The sequence below is a fragment of the Barbus barbus genome (assembly GCF_936440315.1).
Source record: "Barbus barbus genome assembly, chromosome: 23".
Taxonomy (NCBI): Eukaryota; Metazoa; Chordata; class Actinopteri; order Cypriniformes; family Cyprinidae; genus Barbus; species Barbus barbus.
In genome coordinates, this window is record NC_136751.1 from 8,610,250 (window position 1) to 8,624,525 (window position 14,276).

The following is a 14,276-nucleotide window of genomic DNA, read 5'->3' on the forward strand; positions in this document are numbered from 1 at the left end:
AATAGGAGAGTAGGGATTCCAGTTAGAGAGGATGCCACACGCTTTTTCCACCGTTCTCCAAACTGATATAGCGTAAGATATTAGGGGACCAAAGCGTATTTTACATTTATTTGAAGGTATATTGGCGAATAAAACTTCATTCAGTTTGAGCGGAAGCACAACGCAGTTATTAGTGAAACTGATGCCTACCTCTCTCATTTGGCACAAATCCAAATGTTTCCATATTCGCGACGTATCTGGATGCTAAAATATCATTTCGGCTATTATAGGCTTTGTACTTTCATCGACGTAAAACATCTTCCTTCATATCGGCTATATCAGCACAGTGAAGGGGTGTTCACGCTGAACGCAACAGATTGGACAATGGAGCACTGTAACTTTTTATACGTTTCTTTAACAGTATTTCAATTTGATAATGAACAGGCTGCATTGTTGCAAAAATATGTTGTGTTTCTGTGCACGTGAGGCACCGGCGCGATATGGCCATACCAATGCTGGTTGGTTATACAGTTACAAGACATCATTTAAAACTGTAAAATAAAAGCTTTTGCAAAATAAAGAAAACTACTTTCTTCCGTCTCGTTTTCCTTTCCGAGAACTTTGGAACGCTCAGTCATTTGTTTTGGCAGATTCCAGCAAATCATACATAATTTTGAAGGTCTTTTAATGGAGAATGTGCCATTAAAACTAATAACTCTGTTTTGCTCATTGTGACTCATTTTGTCAGCATTGGTTACAAATGTTTATTTGAAGTGTCAGTTTTTGCATTATGATTAGTCAAACCTGAACACAAACCAACTCGAGTGGCTATCTCTAATATGTTGCCCCTGTATGTATGTACAGTATGTATGATGTATGTACTGTATTTATTTTTAAGGTTATAGGCAGTAAGCACAAATCATTTTGTAAGTAATGATAGTAAGCAGCAACTTTCATCTCTCACTGGATAATGACCAGTTCAGTGAGTGAAAACTACCGGTTCATAAATATTCCTTGTCATTTGGATGAGGACCACCTGGACTGGCCCCAGCTCTCAGTATAATAATACCAGGCCTGTTTCTCAGATGAGAGCTTCAGTGTGTGAAGAGGAAGGACTTTTTGTTTACTCTGAGATTTTTCCAGGCTGTATAAAGACCTCCATGGCTGCCACAAGTATCTGAGATGGCACCATGTAAACAGGCTTCACCAACTATTTTGGATCCCAGAGCTTAAGCTATGTCCATGATCACTTATCCGATTTTAATTACAGCTGCCTAACCAGAGTCTCGTTCTTTCTTTCTTGTTTACATCCTCCATATGTCTAGTGGGAAAACCAGCACAGCAGCGTCATAAAATGGAGACTGGAATCTGGAGAGCAGCCACTGGCCCATGTCCCATGTCAGGCCCACATTTATGTTGTACCTGTATATCAGAACAGATAGTGTTAGAATGTGTCAGAAAAAAACTGTTAGAAATGTAACTTTTTGCTTTTTTTAGTTTCAGTAGAAACATAAATATATGCTTCACATCTGCTGGCTTGTGATATCCAGGGTGCAGCTCCCTTTGGTGATGTGCTGCCATTCATCTGGCATGTGCCTGTTATTTGGGGATTCCAATCACTCGATGGGGGTTCATGATTGCTGCTTTTCAGAGTTCTGTTTTGCAAGTTACACTCTTCTCTTCTCTTCTCTTCTCTTCTCTTCTCTTCTCTTCTCTTCTCTTCTCTTCTCTTCTCTTCTCTTCTCTTCTCTTCTCTTCTCTTCTCTTCTCTTCTCTTCTTGCGAGATGTAGGAGAGTGGTGGAGGGCGCGGTGGGGAAGAACGTTTCAGTTTCAACTGTCCGCTTAAATATTTCCTTTATCTTTTTTTTTACTTTCTTTCTTTTTTTTTTTTTGTATGTTTAAAATATCCTAATTTTGTTAAGTTAGTTTTTGGTTGGTGTTGTTTTCAAATTAATTGCCGAGTGTGAGAATCTCCGTCACTCCGCCATGGCGTTAGGTCTGTGCCGGAACATGGAGTTACGGTGGAAAGTGTGCTTTTAGCAGTGGGAGAACAAATTGGTTGTGAAAATATATCTTCAGCGTCTAGGATGAACAAAGCGGTTGTTGTTTTTCTTAAAGAGGAGCAACTTGTTGCGCAACTTATTGAGAGTGGCGTTGTGATTAATGGAGGTTTTTGTCCAATCCTTCCTTTAGCTACGTTAACGTCTAAGGTAATTATTTCGAATGTGCGTTCATTGCCGATGAAGTTATTGAGAAAGAACTCATTAGGTTTGGAAGAATCGCGAGCCCATTAAAAGTCATATCACTGGGTTGTAAAACTTTCGGAATTGAAACATGTGATGCCGTTTCGACGACAAGTTTTCATGTTTTTAAAAGAGACAACGCTGGATATATCGTTTTGGGTTATGGATGAAGGTAAGTCATTTATGATTTATGCTTCTACCGGTGGATTGAAATGTTTTGAATGCGGTGACATTGGTCACAAGCGAAATGCTTGTCCTCATAAAGTTCAAGAGAACATGAATGAGGAGGATAACGTTGATAATGTAGGATCTGATGTAAATGAGCCGGCTGGAGCGAATAGTCAAATAGAACGAACGGAAACGGTAACTGAACAGGCCATAGCTGAAAAACATGAGGGTGATAATAAAGAAATGGAGTTTCAGGAAAATGCAATACAAGATGAAAATCAGTTTGTAGTTGTACAAGATGATATGAATGAGAATGTTTTGACTTCTGAGACTGCAAGTACTAGTGGTGTTGGAATGCTTAATCAGAAAATGGAAAATACTGTAGAAGGCCTACTAGAGGATGAAAATACAGTAGAAATGAGGGATGAGGATACGTTCTCTCAAATGTTGTTTTTCTGAAACAGGCTCTCAAATGGAAGATAGTAATTTGTATCCTCTACAAGAGATTCTTCTCAGAGACATTTGGAAGAGCAGTAGAGATTAGAGATTTTTTTTCAGATTTAAATATATTTAGATTGAGGAAACTGCTTACAAAACTGTAAATGTAAATGTAACTAAGAAAGCGTAAAGGTTCGTTTTAAAAAAAATAGAAAAAGGAGTTTGATGCACTGGGTGTTTTTCCTGTCCTATATTTTTCTGCTTTTTGCTGTCTTTTCCTCTTTTATTAATATGGGGCATACGAGAATAGACTCTTTTAATATAAATGGAGTGAGAGATCAAAGTTGCTGTTCTTTTTTCAAAATTTTTAAATTTTCTAAATTGAAGAAGCAGTAGCTGGAAGGGTGTTATTTGTTCATGCAGAAGTTGAAAGAATACAATTTTTATTAATTAATGTCTATGCAGCAAATGTTGGGTCAGAGCGAATTGAGCTCTTTTAAAAAAATAAAGAGTCATATTTCACAATATGATATAAATGTCTGCATAGTTATGGCTGGGGACTGGAATTGCACTGAACATTTTAGTGTTGATAGGAACAGCGAAGAACCTCATTTTCAATCGGGTGTAGTGCTCTCTAAAGTGATTCAAGAACATGATTTAAGTGATGTCTGGAGAAATAGGAATGAAGGGATAAAACAGTATACATGGATTAAAGCAGGTAATAAAGTTAAGGGAGCCAGATTAGATTTTTTTAGGTTTTATATGAGTAAGTCCTTTAATAATAGAGCGATAGATGCTGCCATTATTCCTAGTGGTTTTTCAGACCATCATATGATAACTATAGATATAAATAAAAAGACAACTTTTAGATCGCAGCATTGTTGGCATTTTAATAAAAAACTATTATATAATAAGTTATTTTGTGAGAGTTTTACTCATCTTTGGGAAAATTGGAGGTTACAAAAAAATAATTATGAAACTAAAAGGCAATGGTGGGAGGTTGGAAAGGTACATATCAACATTTTCTGTCAAAGTTATGAGTTTCAAGTATCACTTAAAATTAGAGATACTGTGAAAAAATTGCAGTGTGAAATAAGAGAAATGGAAAATATGATGTTGGACAATGAAGAAGGGATTAACAGAAGTAATAAATTAAGTAAGAAGTTAGAATTGAAACACCTTTTACAAGAGCAAGTTAAAAATGCTTTAATAAGGTCACGTTTTTGTTCTGTTAAGGATATGGATGCTCCCAGTGCTTATTTTTTCAAATTAGAGAGAAATGTGGTGCAGCATAATCCGATGCTTCATTTAAGATGTCCAGATGGGACAATTACGGACAATGCAAATGAAATGAGAAAACTTGCAGTTGGATTTTATTCTGGTCTTTTTAATGCTGAACAATGTGATGATGAGAGTGCTGTGGACATTTGTGAGGATCTCCCTAAGTTGCAACCAAAACAGAGATTTGGACAGTGATATTACTTTACAAGAATTTACAGATGCAGTTAAACAACGTTCAGTGGGACGTTCGCCTGGTATTGACGGAATAACCACGGACTTTTATCACTATTTCTGGAATGTTTTGGGACAAGCTTTTTATGAAGTAACAAAAGAGTGTTTTGAAAATCGTTTTCTTACAAGTAGCTGCCGGAGGTTCGCCTGGTATTGACGGAATAACCACGGACTTTTATCACTATTTCTGGAATGTTTTGGGACAAGCTTTTTATGAAGTAACAAAAGAGTGTTTTGAAAATCGTTTTCTTACAAGTAGCTGCCGGAGAGTAGTATTGTCCTTGTTACCTAAAAAAGGGGACTTGGGATTTTTGAAGAACTGGAGACCGGTTTCACTTTTGTGTATGGATTATACAATTTTGGAAAAATGTTTAGCGAATAGGTTGAAACGATATCTGGATACAATTATTCATAGTGATCAGACGTACTGTGTACCTGAACGGTCTATTATGGATAATCTTTTTCTTTTAAGAGATGCTGTTGTTTTGAGTTTCAAAGAGAATATTAATTTAGGGTTTTTATCAATAGACCAAGAAAAAGCCTTTGATAGGGTTGACCATGGATATCTTTTCAGTGCCTTGAGTTCTTTTGGTTTTGGTGAAAGGTTTATTTCTTGGGTAAAATTGTTATATCGAGATGTTTCTGTACTGGTGAAGGTGGGAGGAGGGTTGAGTGCGTCAATCCCTGTAAAAAGAGGAATTAGGCAAGGATGCCCACTCTCTGGACAATTATATAGTATCGCCATTGAACCACTATTAAGAAGAATTAGAAGAGATCTTAGAGGGTTTCCAATATTAAATGTTTCTAATTGTAATAAAATTGTATTATCTGCTTATGCTGACGATGTAACGGTTTTTATAAATGGACAAGATGATGTCATCAATCTTATAAAGACTATAGATGTATATGAAAAGGCATCTACTGCAAAAGTTAATTGGAGTAAGTGTGAAGCATATGCAGTAGGTCAATGGATAAATCAAAGGCTTCCAGATTTACCGGGAGGGTTAAAGTGGGGGAAAGGAGGTTTTAAAGCTTTGGGTGTTTTTTTGGGTTCTTCTAGGTTTCAGGAAAAAAAATTGGGAGGGACTGCTGTAGAAGTTGGTGGCCCGATTATCTAAGTGGCGATGGCTATTACCACAAATGTCTTATAAGGGGAGAGTTTTGGTCATTAATAATTTGGCTGCTTCCACTTTATGGCATAAGTTAATGTTGGTTGAACCACCAGAAGAATTGGTGACCTCTATACAAAAGAGACTAGTTGATTTCTTCTGGGATGGCAAACACTGGATTCGTGCTGCACAACTTTATTTGCCTCCTTCTGAAGGAGGACAAGGATTGATAGATAATAAGAGCAGAATTCAAGCTTTCAGGTTTCTTTCAGCCCAAAAACTTTTGTGTAGAAAAGAATTGGTGTGAACTCGTACTGCTGGTTCAATCCTGCGAAGAGCAGAAGGGTTGAACTATGATTTGCATCTTTTCTGGATACAAACTCAAGAGATGGACTTAACGGGGATCACATCTTTTTATAAATCAGTGTTACAAGCATGGGCTAAAACTTTTAAGATTAAAAGAGTATTTGAAATCCCTAAATAATGGGTGTTGGAGGAGCCACTGTTTCATAATCCAGTAGTTCATGGTACACTGATGTCTTCAAAGAGTGTACAGGAGAACATGCTGAGAAGACACTGTACAAAGTTAAACGATTTGGTCAGTTCGGATGGATGGAAGTCTGTGGAGGAGATCATGGTTTTCACAGGACCGCGGTCTCGACGACTGGCTATTCGTTTTTGGAGGAAATGCGTTCTTTTTTGCCAGGACATTATAGAAAACTTATAAACTTATTAAGAGAAGATCTGGACGTTTCACCTCAGAAACTGTTAATTTTGTCAACTTGTGACACCAATGTGTTAGAAGACCAACCTATAGAGGGCTCTGAAACTTTTGAGACATGGACAGTTGAGGAAATGTCTAAAAAGGTTTTATATAACCTATGTGTTAAGACTGTTCATAAAGTGGCATTGAAGGAGCAGCAGCCTTTGAAGTGGACAAGGAGTTTTGGGCCAGACTTCCCTTTGAGAGATCAGTGGAGGTCCCTGTATAAGTTTCCACTGGAGAAGCGGACTGGGGATTTGCAGTGGAGGCTTATTAATGGGGCAATAGCTACAAACAGATATGTGTCTCACCTTAATCCAGCAGTTAGTGGGGAGTGTAATTTTTGTGGTGAAGAAGAGACTGTGGAACATTTGTTTTTGAATTGTAATCAATTGGAAGACCTTTTTACAGTTTTGATGGAATGGTTTAGAGGTTTTGGGGAAACTTTTTCAGAATGTGTTTTTATAGGAGTAAAATATAAAATGTCAAAAAGGACAATTTTGGGTCTTTTAAACTATGTTTTAGGTACAGCAAAACTGTCAATTTGGAAGACTAGAAAAAATAAACTACTTGGCAGTGGTGAAATGGACCCAGTGAATGTTGAAGGGCTTAATTGCAAATAGATTAAAAATATAAATTTTAATAAAAAAAAATAGTGGTGTGTAGGGGAAATTTTATGTTGTATTTATGAAGAACAGCTTGTTCTTAATTTTTAAAAGATTGTTGTTGTAAGTGTGGTTTGGTTTTACATTTGACTAAAAGATAAGGAAATATGTCATGAATCAGGATTTATTGTATTAGTAATGATATACTGAAGAAAAATTTTATTCAATTGTTTAAACTTCTCTTCTCTTCTCTTCTCTTCTCTTCTCTTCTCTTCTCTTCTCTTCTCTTCTCTTCTCTTCTCTTCTCTTCTCTTCTCTTCTCCTCTCCTCTCCTCTCCTCTCCTCTCCTCTCTTCTCTTCTCTTCTCTTCTCTTCTCTTCTCTTCTCTTCTCTTCTCTTCTCTTCTCTTCTCTTTCATCTTTGCAGAGCTAGTATTGTTCAGAGGAAGATCATCTCATTCCAGGATGAAGGCTCGCTCACGAAGCGGATGTGTGAGAGAGGTGAGTCTTTCATTACTCCCAGCTAGATGGTTTGGCACATTATAAGCAGCACTTCTATGAGATGTTATTTCAGTATGGTGCTTTTTTTCTCTTTTCTCTCTTTCTCTCCCCCAATTTGGCTCCTCATATACCTGTTCTTATTTGAGCGCTGGTTGTTTCTCAAGCTTGATCGTTACAGCAATCCATTTAAAAAAATAAATAAATAAAAAATAATAAAAATAAATAAACCAATGAATGAATGAATGCATGAATGAACGCATGTATGTATGTTCATACCAGCACCAGTTTCCATATGTTCTAGGTTGATTGCCATCTAATCCATAGTTGTCCAATCCTTCTCCTGGATGGCCACTTTTCTGCAGAGTTTATCTCCAACACACCTGCCTGAAAGTTTCTAGCAGAGATGTTCTTATTATTGAGGAGTTACCATCTTGCATGTCTCAAAACCTTACAAATGTATTGTATGATGTAGTGAATCTTCAAAGTTTACATACTTTTGTAAGTGGTTTTATTGAGCCTTTACTACTGCAGTTGATAGACAGACAGACAGACAGACAGACAGACAGACAGACAGACAGACAGACAGACAGACAGACAGATAGATAGATAGATAGATAGATAGATAGATAGATAGATAGATAGATAGATAGATAGATAGATAGATAGATAATACACAAATTTGGATATATATATTTGTAATAATACAGCTGCCCTCCCTTGTCCTTTAGAGCCACTTTATGGAGAAACCACAGACAAACCCCTGCTGGACTGCTGTGCCTGTGGAACTGCCAAATACAGAGTCACCTTCTACGGGAACTGGTCAGAGAAATTGCACCCAAAAGACTACCCAAGTAAGACACTATGTCTTCAATGACATGTGAAGTGTGTAATTTTTTCAATGTTAAAAAAGTTTCTCCTATCCCAGTTTACTGTGCAGAGACAGTGAGAAGTAAGCCATTTAAACTTTGGAGCAAAACATGAATGATGCCATAAATCATGGGGGCTGCTGAATAGACGTTTTATTTAAATGTGTATTTTACATTTTTCCATGTTTTATATGTGACTTACAAATAATTTATCTTTTGACAAGTTTTTTGGAAAGGGGCTACACTCCAGATGTATCTGGTGGATAAAGTCTCCTAAAACAGAGTGGCCTAAAATTCAAACAATACAAATACAAAAAAAATTATAAAAATGTACAAAAAAAAAATACTTTCCAGGAAAATGCATTATATATGTTGTAAATGGTTAAGGCACATGCTAACTTCACCCTTGGCTAGAATATAGCGTAGATATCTTTTTTATTTTTTGTAATAAGTTTGTAGTTTTGTGGCTTGAATAGAGTATATGCTTCATATTAAGATATACTGTATAAAATAGATCAACCTGTTAGAGCCTCCTTTTTCAACTGTCACTTTGAACTCGACAAAACCTGTGATTTGTCTTAGCCATAGTGCCATAGCCATAGAATAGTGTGGTGCTTCCACTCTCTAAAGCTTTGTTTAAATTCTAATGAAAAATGGGATATGAATGTTTTCAAGCTGAACACTCACATGCTGATCAGCAACTACCCAGAACACACTAGTAACTGCATAACGATATTCATAAAAAACATCCTAGCAACTGTATACTGTAGCAATGGCTGGCCCCTTGAAAGCACTCTAGCATTATGACAGCTTTAATTTGTGCAGTAGAGAGAAGCATTATTCGTTTAAAAAAAAAAAAAAATCTATAGGCTCAATATACTCATATATCTATAGGAGTGTTGTACATTTTGCAACCAGCATAGATGTGAAATATCTAATATCTGTGCAATCATTTCCTCATTATTTTCTCTTAGCGCCTGTCCTCTCTTCTTGTCTGTTGTGGTTGGTGTGGATAACCTTGAGAAGTGTCTCATTGAGAGTAAATTAAGCCTGGGGATTAGAGTCACTCTCCACTTGAGCTTCTGCAGCTCAGATCAATACTCTGATTAGAATGTACTCTGGGAGCTAGATGAACCTGATAAAGAAAGTGCGGTGCCCTAATTTATGGGTTTAGGAAACAATGAAAGACATACGAGTAAACAGACACACACACTCGTACAGTAGATAAACACATTGGATTTATGATCATCACGTGTGCAAAAAACATTCCAATGTGCTAGCATAATTACATGTATCCTAAAGCATTTGTGTAAAAGAAAACGCACAAACATGCTGCTGTGGACATCTGGAATATATGCAGTCATTATCATTTCATTTTGATGTATTTGCATAAATTACTCTATAAACAGAACAACTTTAATTAATCACAGCCAAAAGCACATAATATAATTTATTCCCATGCTACTTTCATTTAATGATTGAAGCACATCAATCAGCAATATTTTTACTTTGTTGCTCAAATTAGAAAAAACAAAACAAAACATGCCTGTAGTGCTGATGTTGGAATTATGCGCAAAGTTTCAATACTTAGAGTAAGGGGTTTTGATACGCTTTTTCTTGGAAAGCAGTTCTAATGATTGTGAATGACCCTTGCTTGGATAGCAGCACTAATTTATTGTTGCGAATCAGGTAATGGTGGTAATATCGCAATGTTGTCTTTGTAAATCAAGAACTTTTTATAAGCATAATTTGCATATAAATAAGGCATGTTTGCACTGACTGGCAGTGAGTGATTAAAATGCAAGTGGTTAGTGAAGACGACACAGGTATTATCGTAAATGTCACCAACCAGATCTCATGAAAAACCGTAACCATTTTAAGTTTTGGCAAATTTGTGGCAAATTTGGATGAATTGGTCCCATTTTAGCTTGAGGACCAATTATCACTATTACCTAACTATTAACTACGACTTTTGCCTCAAACGCCTAATTTGCAGCTCATGAATAGCAAGTAAGGTAGTTGTTAAGTTAAGCATGGGGTAGGATTATGGGATCTAAAATATGGTCATGAAGAATAACATATTCATATGTGCTTTATAAGTGCTAATAAACCGCAAGTATGCTAGTACTATGCATGCTAATAACCAATAAGCTAATAACCCCTTAATCTAACTGCCAACCGGGTGAAAGAAGATTATATAAAAACATATGAATGAAATTGTACTAATTCATATGAATTTTGCCAAAAACAAAACAATTGTCAATTGAGAGTCTGTGAATGTCACTGTTTACACATCAACTTCATAAAGCTTCATTTCAGAACAACTATCTTGTCAAGCCAGTAGATCAAGGTCATTTTTTCCCTCCAGGGAAATACATAAACACATTTTAAAGCAGACAGAGAGGAGAAATAGAGAGATACTGTGTTTGGCAGGACATATAAAAATAAGCATTGGAACATCAGAGCGCATCAGTGAGATTTGATACAGGTTTGACGGATTGAGCGGATTAGCAGCACAGAGAGGATGTGGTAAGCAGTTCTTCACAGAGCCAGTGTGAACACTCTGTCATGCCTGTGGAATAGCTTAAATTGGTGAGTAGAAATTAGATTGAGGGCTTTAAAGGCCCAGACTGGGAGATCTGGAACTTAATACCTCAGGGTAGAGATTTTCCTACAAGGTGACTTTATTGTTAGAGCAGGACATTATAAAGCTGAAAGAGAACTGAAGTAATTTTATAACTTTTTCATAGACAGGATGTGTCATTTATGAAACTCTTTTCAGTGTTCTGAGAAGAAATGTCTGTCATTTCTCCTGCATAATGTAGCTCTGTAATCTAATACAATATTCCTATGAAGTGCAGAATTTGTTTGTGGTAAGGTTGAACTTGCCATTTAAGGGCTAGGCTAAGGGGACAAATCGAGGACACACGCTCAAAAAGCCCTGGATAGAGCTATTTCAGTGTTTTTTGGCCGGCCCCTGCGGGAGAGCCCCATTTTGTGGGAGGTGGAAACCATTTATGTGACATTTGTGGAAGGCATCATGGAATAGTTGTACACAGGACACAAAGATCCACACTGCTCCTGCACAATGGAAGGATGCTTCCTCTCTGTCAGAAAAGCAGGGTTATTATTTTCATGATTGTAGTGTTATGAAAAATGCAAGATTTTTACTTGTATGATTACTCTAGCACAGCGTTGTTATAAATACAAAAAAAATCTGCTTGATAGCACTTTTTAGCTTTTTTTTAGCACTTGTGCAGGCAACTCAAGTTTTATTTCAGCTTGCATTTTTGTTTTCCCAGGTTCCATACAACCTCTTCTCCCTAAAATGTTCTGTCAGTACCTGTTTTGTTTAATTAATTCATTAAATTATATTCTTATTTTCTCTTAATAAATACTTATTTATGCAATCATTTATGGGTAATTGAATTAATCTGCTTATATATAACTAAATAAGGAACACATTTCCCATTGATTTACTGTATCTCTCCCTCTCTGTCCCAGAGACTTGAGTCACATTTTGACTGATTCCTCCACTGTGCCAGTGGTTGACTTTCTATTCTGAGTTCTTTACAAATGAGTGATATGAACCCCATCCCATGAAATTTAAGGAGTGTTTTGTGCATACATTATTAATTTGGAGAAAATGTGAGATTAATATTTATGTGGCTGCATGTTTCTGAAATTGCAATAATAATTTTACATTGTTTTTTTTCCCCTTTTTGACAGTTTTATTAGTGATTTAGTGGAAATGTGTAGTAGATAAAGAAAAAAAGATCAATTATTTTAAAGGTGGGGTAAGTAATTTCTGGTAGCCAATGTTGACATTTAAAATCACCAAAATAAATACGCCCCTACCCCAAAATGGTCTCGCCCCTATTTTGATAGCTCCACCCCACACATACGCAATGATTAGTTCTGTGAAACAAAGAAAAAAACAATGTTACTCACCTATCGAGAAGAAACAAAGCAACCTCAGCGTCCGATCGCAGGCCTTCCCACTCCTTAAGTTTTCTCCAGCAATGGAAAGCTAATCCGATATTTACATGGGTCCTACTTCTTGCCTGACCCCTTATTTACACTACACCCCTTATGTCTGCAGCACATTATAGCTCTAACAAGGTTTTGTTCCGTCCTCCACATGGTGCCGACTGACACCAGGAGCATTTCAGAAGCAAAGCAGCAGGATTCGCGAGACCACGTGATTTGCCTGTCCGACATTGTTTTTCTTGATTTAATTTATTTGTCTATTTATTATTGTTTTTTTTTTTCTTCTTTTCTAAGATGGTTGGCTAAATGTTTATGTTTTGTCCGGTTTAATTCTGTTTATTACTCATACAACAATAGACTAGGCGCCTATATTTAGCGAAGAGGCACAAAGAACCGCTTCTGGGACACTTTTGAACGTGCCGCAGCACATCTGTTGTAAACAGAAGCATTGACTAGAGTGGCTGCAATCAGCTCTGGTAGCCGCGTCAGAGCTATAACGTGTCGCAGATGCATGCAGTGTAAATAAGAGGTTATCGTAACACCATGTCTACACGGATGCGAGCAGCACGGCACGACAAAATACTATAGACCTCATTATAATCAGTGATGCTCTCTACACTGGATGCAGCGCAACACGATAAATCCCGGACAGTGAACTGCTGTCACGTTCTATGTATGACATATTGAGGCAAATTCCAAATGATTTTCAACGGTTGCTTTGTCACGTCCAGTGTAGACAGACCCTCGGACAACTGTCGCGTCCGGTGTAGACACGCAGTGTAAGCCTTCTTTTTTTTCCGCAGACGTTTTCCTCTTTTGTTTTTTATCCACCATCTCCATCTTTCTGTCAATGCTCGGCTTGGCTAATGTTCGTAATGTGCACTGATGAGCTCTCTCTCTTCGCATCATGAGTAGACATGCCCCTCACTGCTGATTGGATACAAGTTTGTTTTGGTACTGTGCCTGACTCTGATGCATACCCCACCTTTAACTGGACATTGGGGGCATCTCAATTAGCTCCCAAGGTTGTGAAATAGTGTGCACAAATTTGGGCACTGGTGAGGAACTGTTTAGCAATGTATGCTACAATATAAGTAAATAAGGTTTTTTTTTTTTTCTTTTCTCTTTTCAAAACATCTGTCATATATCCTGATGTGTATTGAGTTGGATTGGCTCATGTGATTCAGATCGTGCTTCAGAATTTAGTGAGCATCAGTACTCTGTGGTTTTTACAGTGCTTGTGGGTCTTTTTGAATGTTTCACTACAATGGAAGAATTTTGCGATTTGAGACAGCCCTGTTGTTTTTAAATTCAGCCCCTTGTGAAAAAGAAGTACATGTTAACATACCTTTAAAGAGAACACTTATTATGGAAAGAGAAGATACTTAAATGTAAAGTGAATGTCATGTTTTCACAAGAAAATATTATAATTTAAATATATATTAAATGCATTTAGTTGAAGAGTGACCATCTTAAGTAGGTATTAAGTGCATCTTTATATGTAATTTCATAATTACTTGTCTTTGAAATGTGGCTAAAGTGTACTTCCAAATACATACATTATAGATAGATATTTTTTAGATACATTTCAAGACATTTACAAATATGATTAAAATATGAATATGAGACTAAACTACAGAATGTCACATTTTATTATTGGGTGATTCAACACAGATTTTTTACCAGCTAAGAAGTTCAGCACTTTTAGAGTTTCATCCCCTTATCTGATGTGAGCATAAGTATTGGAACAGTTGCCTCACAGGTCTTTCTAAGTGATCAGCTGTGTCCTGTTGCATTAATTCTTCAGATATTAAAAGCAGGGAATGTGTCGTATCAGTTATATCCATTACTTTGGATACCGAGTTTTGGAACCGTGTTAATGGACCGATGAGACAAAGATGAACCTTTATCTAAGCGATGGGAAAGCAATAATGTGTTCAAAAAAAGGGAACTGCAAATGATCCCAAGCATACAGCCTCATCTGTAAAGCATGGTGGAGGTGGTGTCATGGCATGGGCACACATGGCTGTCTCTGGAACAGGCCCTCTCAACTTTACTGATGACTTAATGTATGATGACAGTAGCAGAATGAATTTAGAAGG

At 36.9% G+C, this 14,276-nt stretch overlaps 1 protein-coding gene across 1 annotated transcript in view; it reads left to right on the forward strand.

Moving 5' to 3' along the window:
* spon1a (spondin 1a) overlaps window positions 1–14,276 on the forward strand; it is a 177,947-nt gene that overhangs the window by 27,343 nt on the left and 136,328 nt on the right. The window contains exons 4-5 of the mRNA XM_079373502.1: window positions 7,245–7,318; window positions 8,047–8,169. Of these exons, the coding sequence (XP_079229628.1) occupies window positions 7,245–7,318; window positions 8,047–8,169 (197 nt within the window). The remainder of the gene's footprint in view (window positions 1–7,244; window positions 7,319–8,046; window positions 8,170–14,276) is intronic.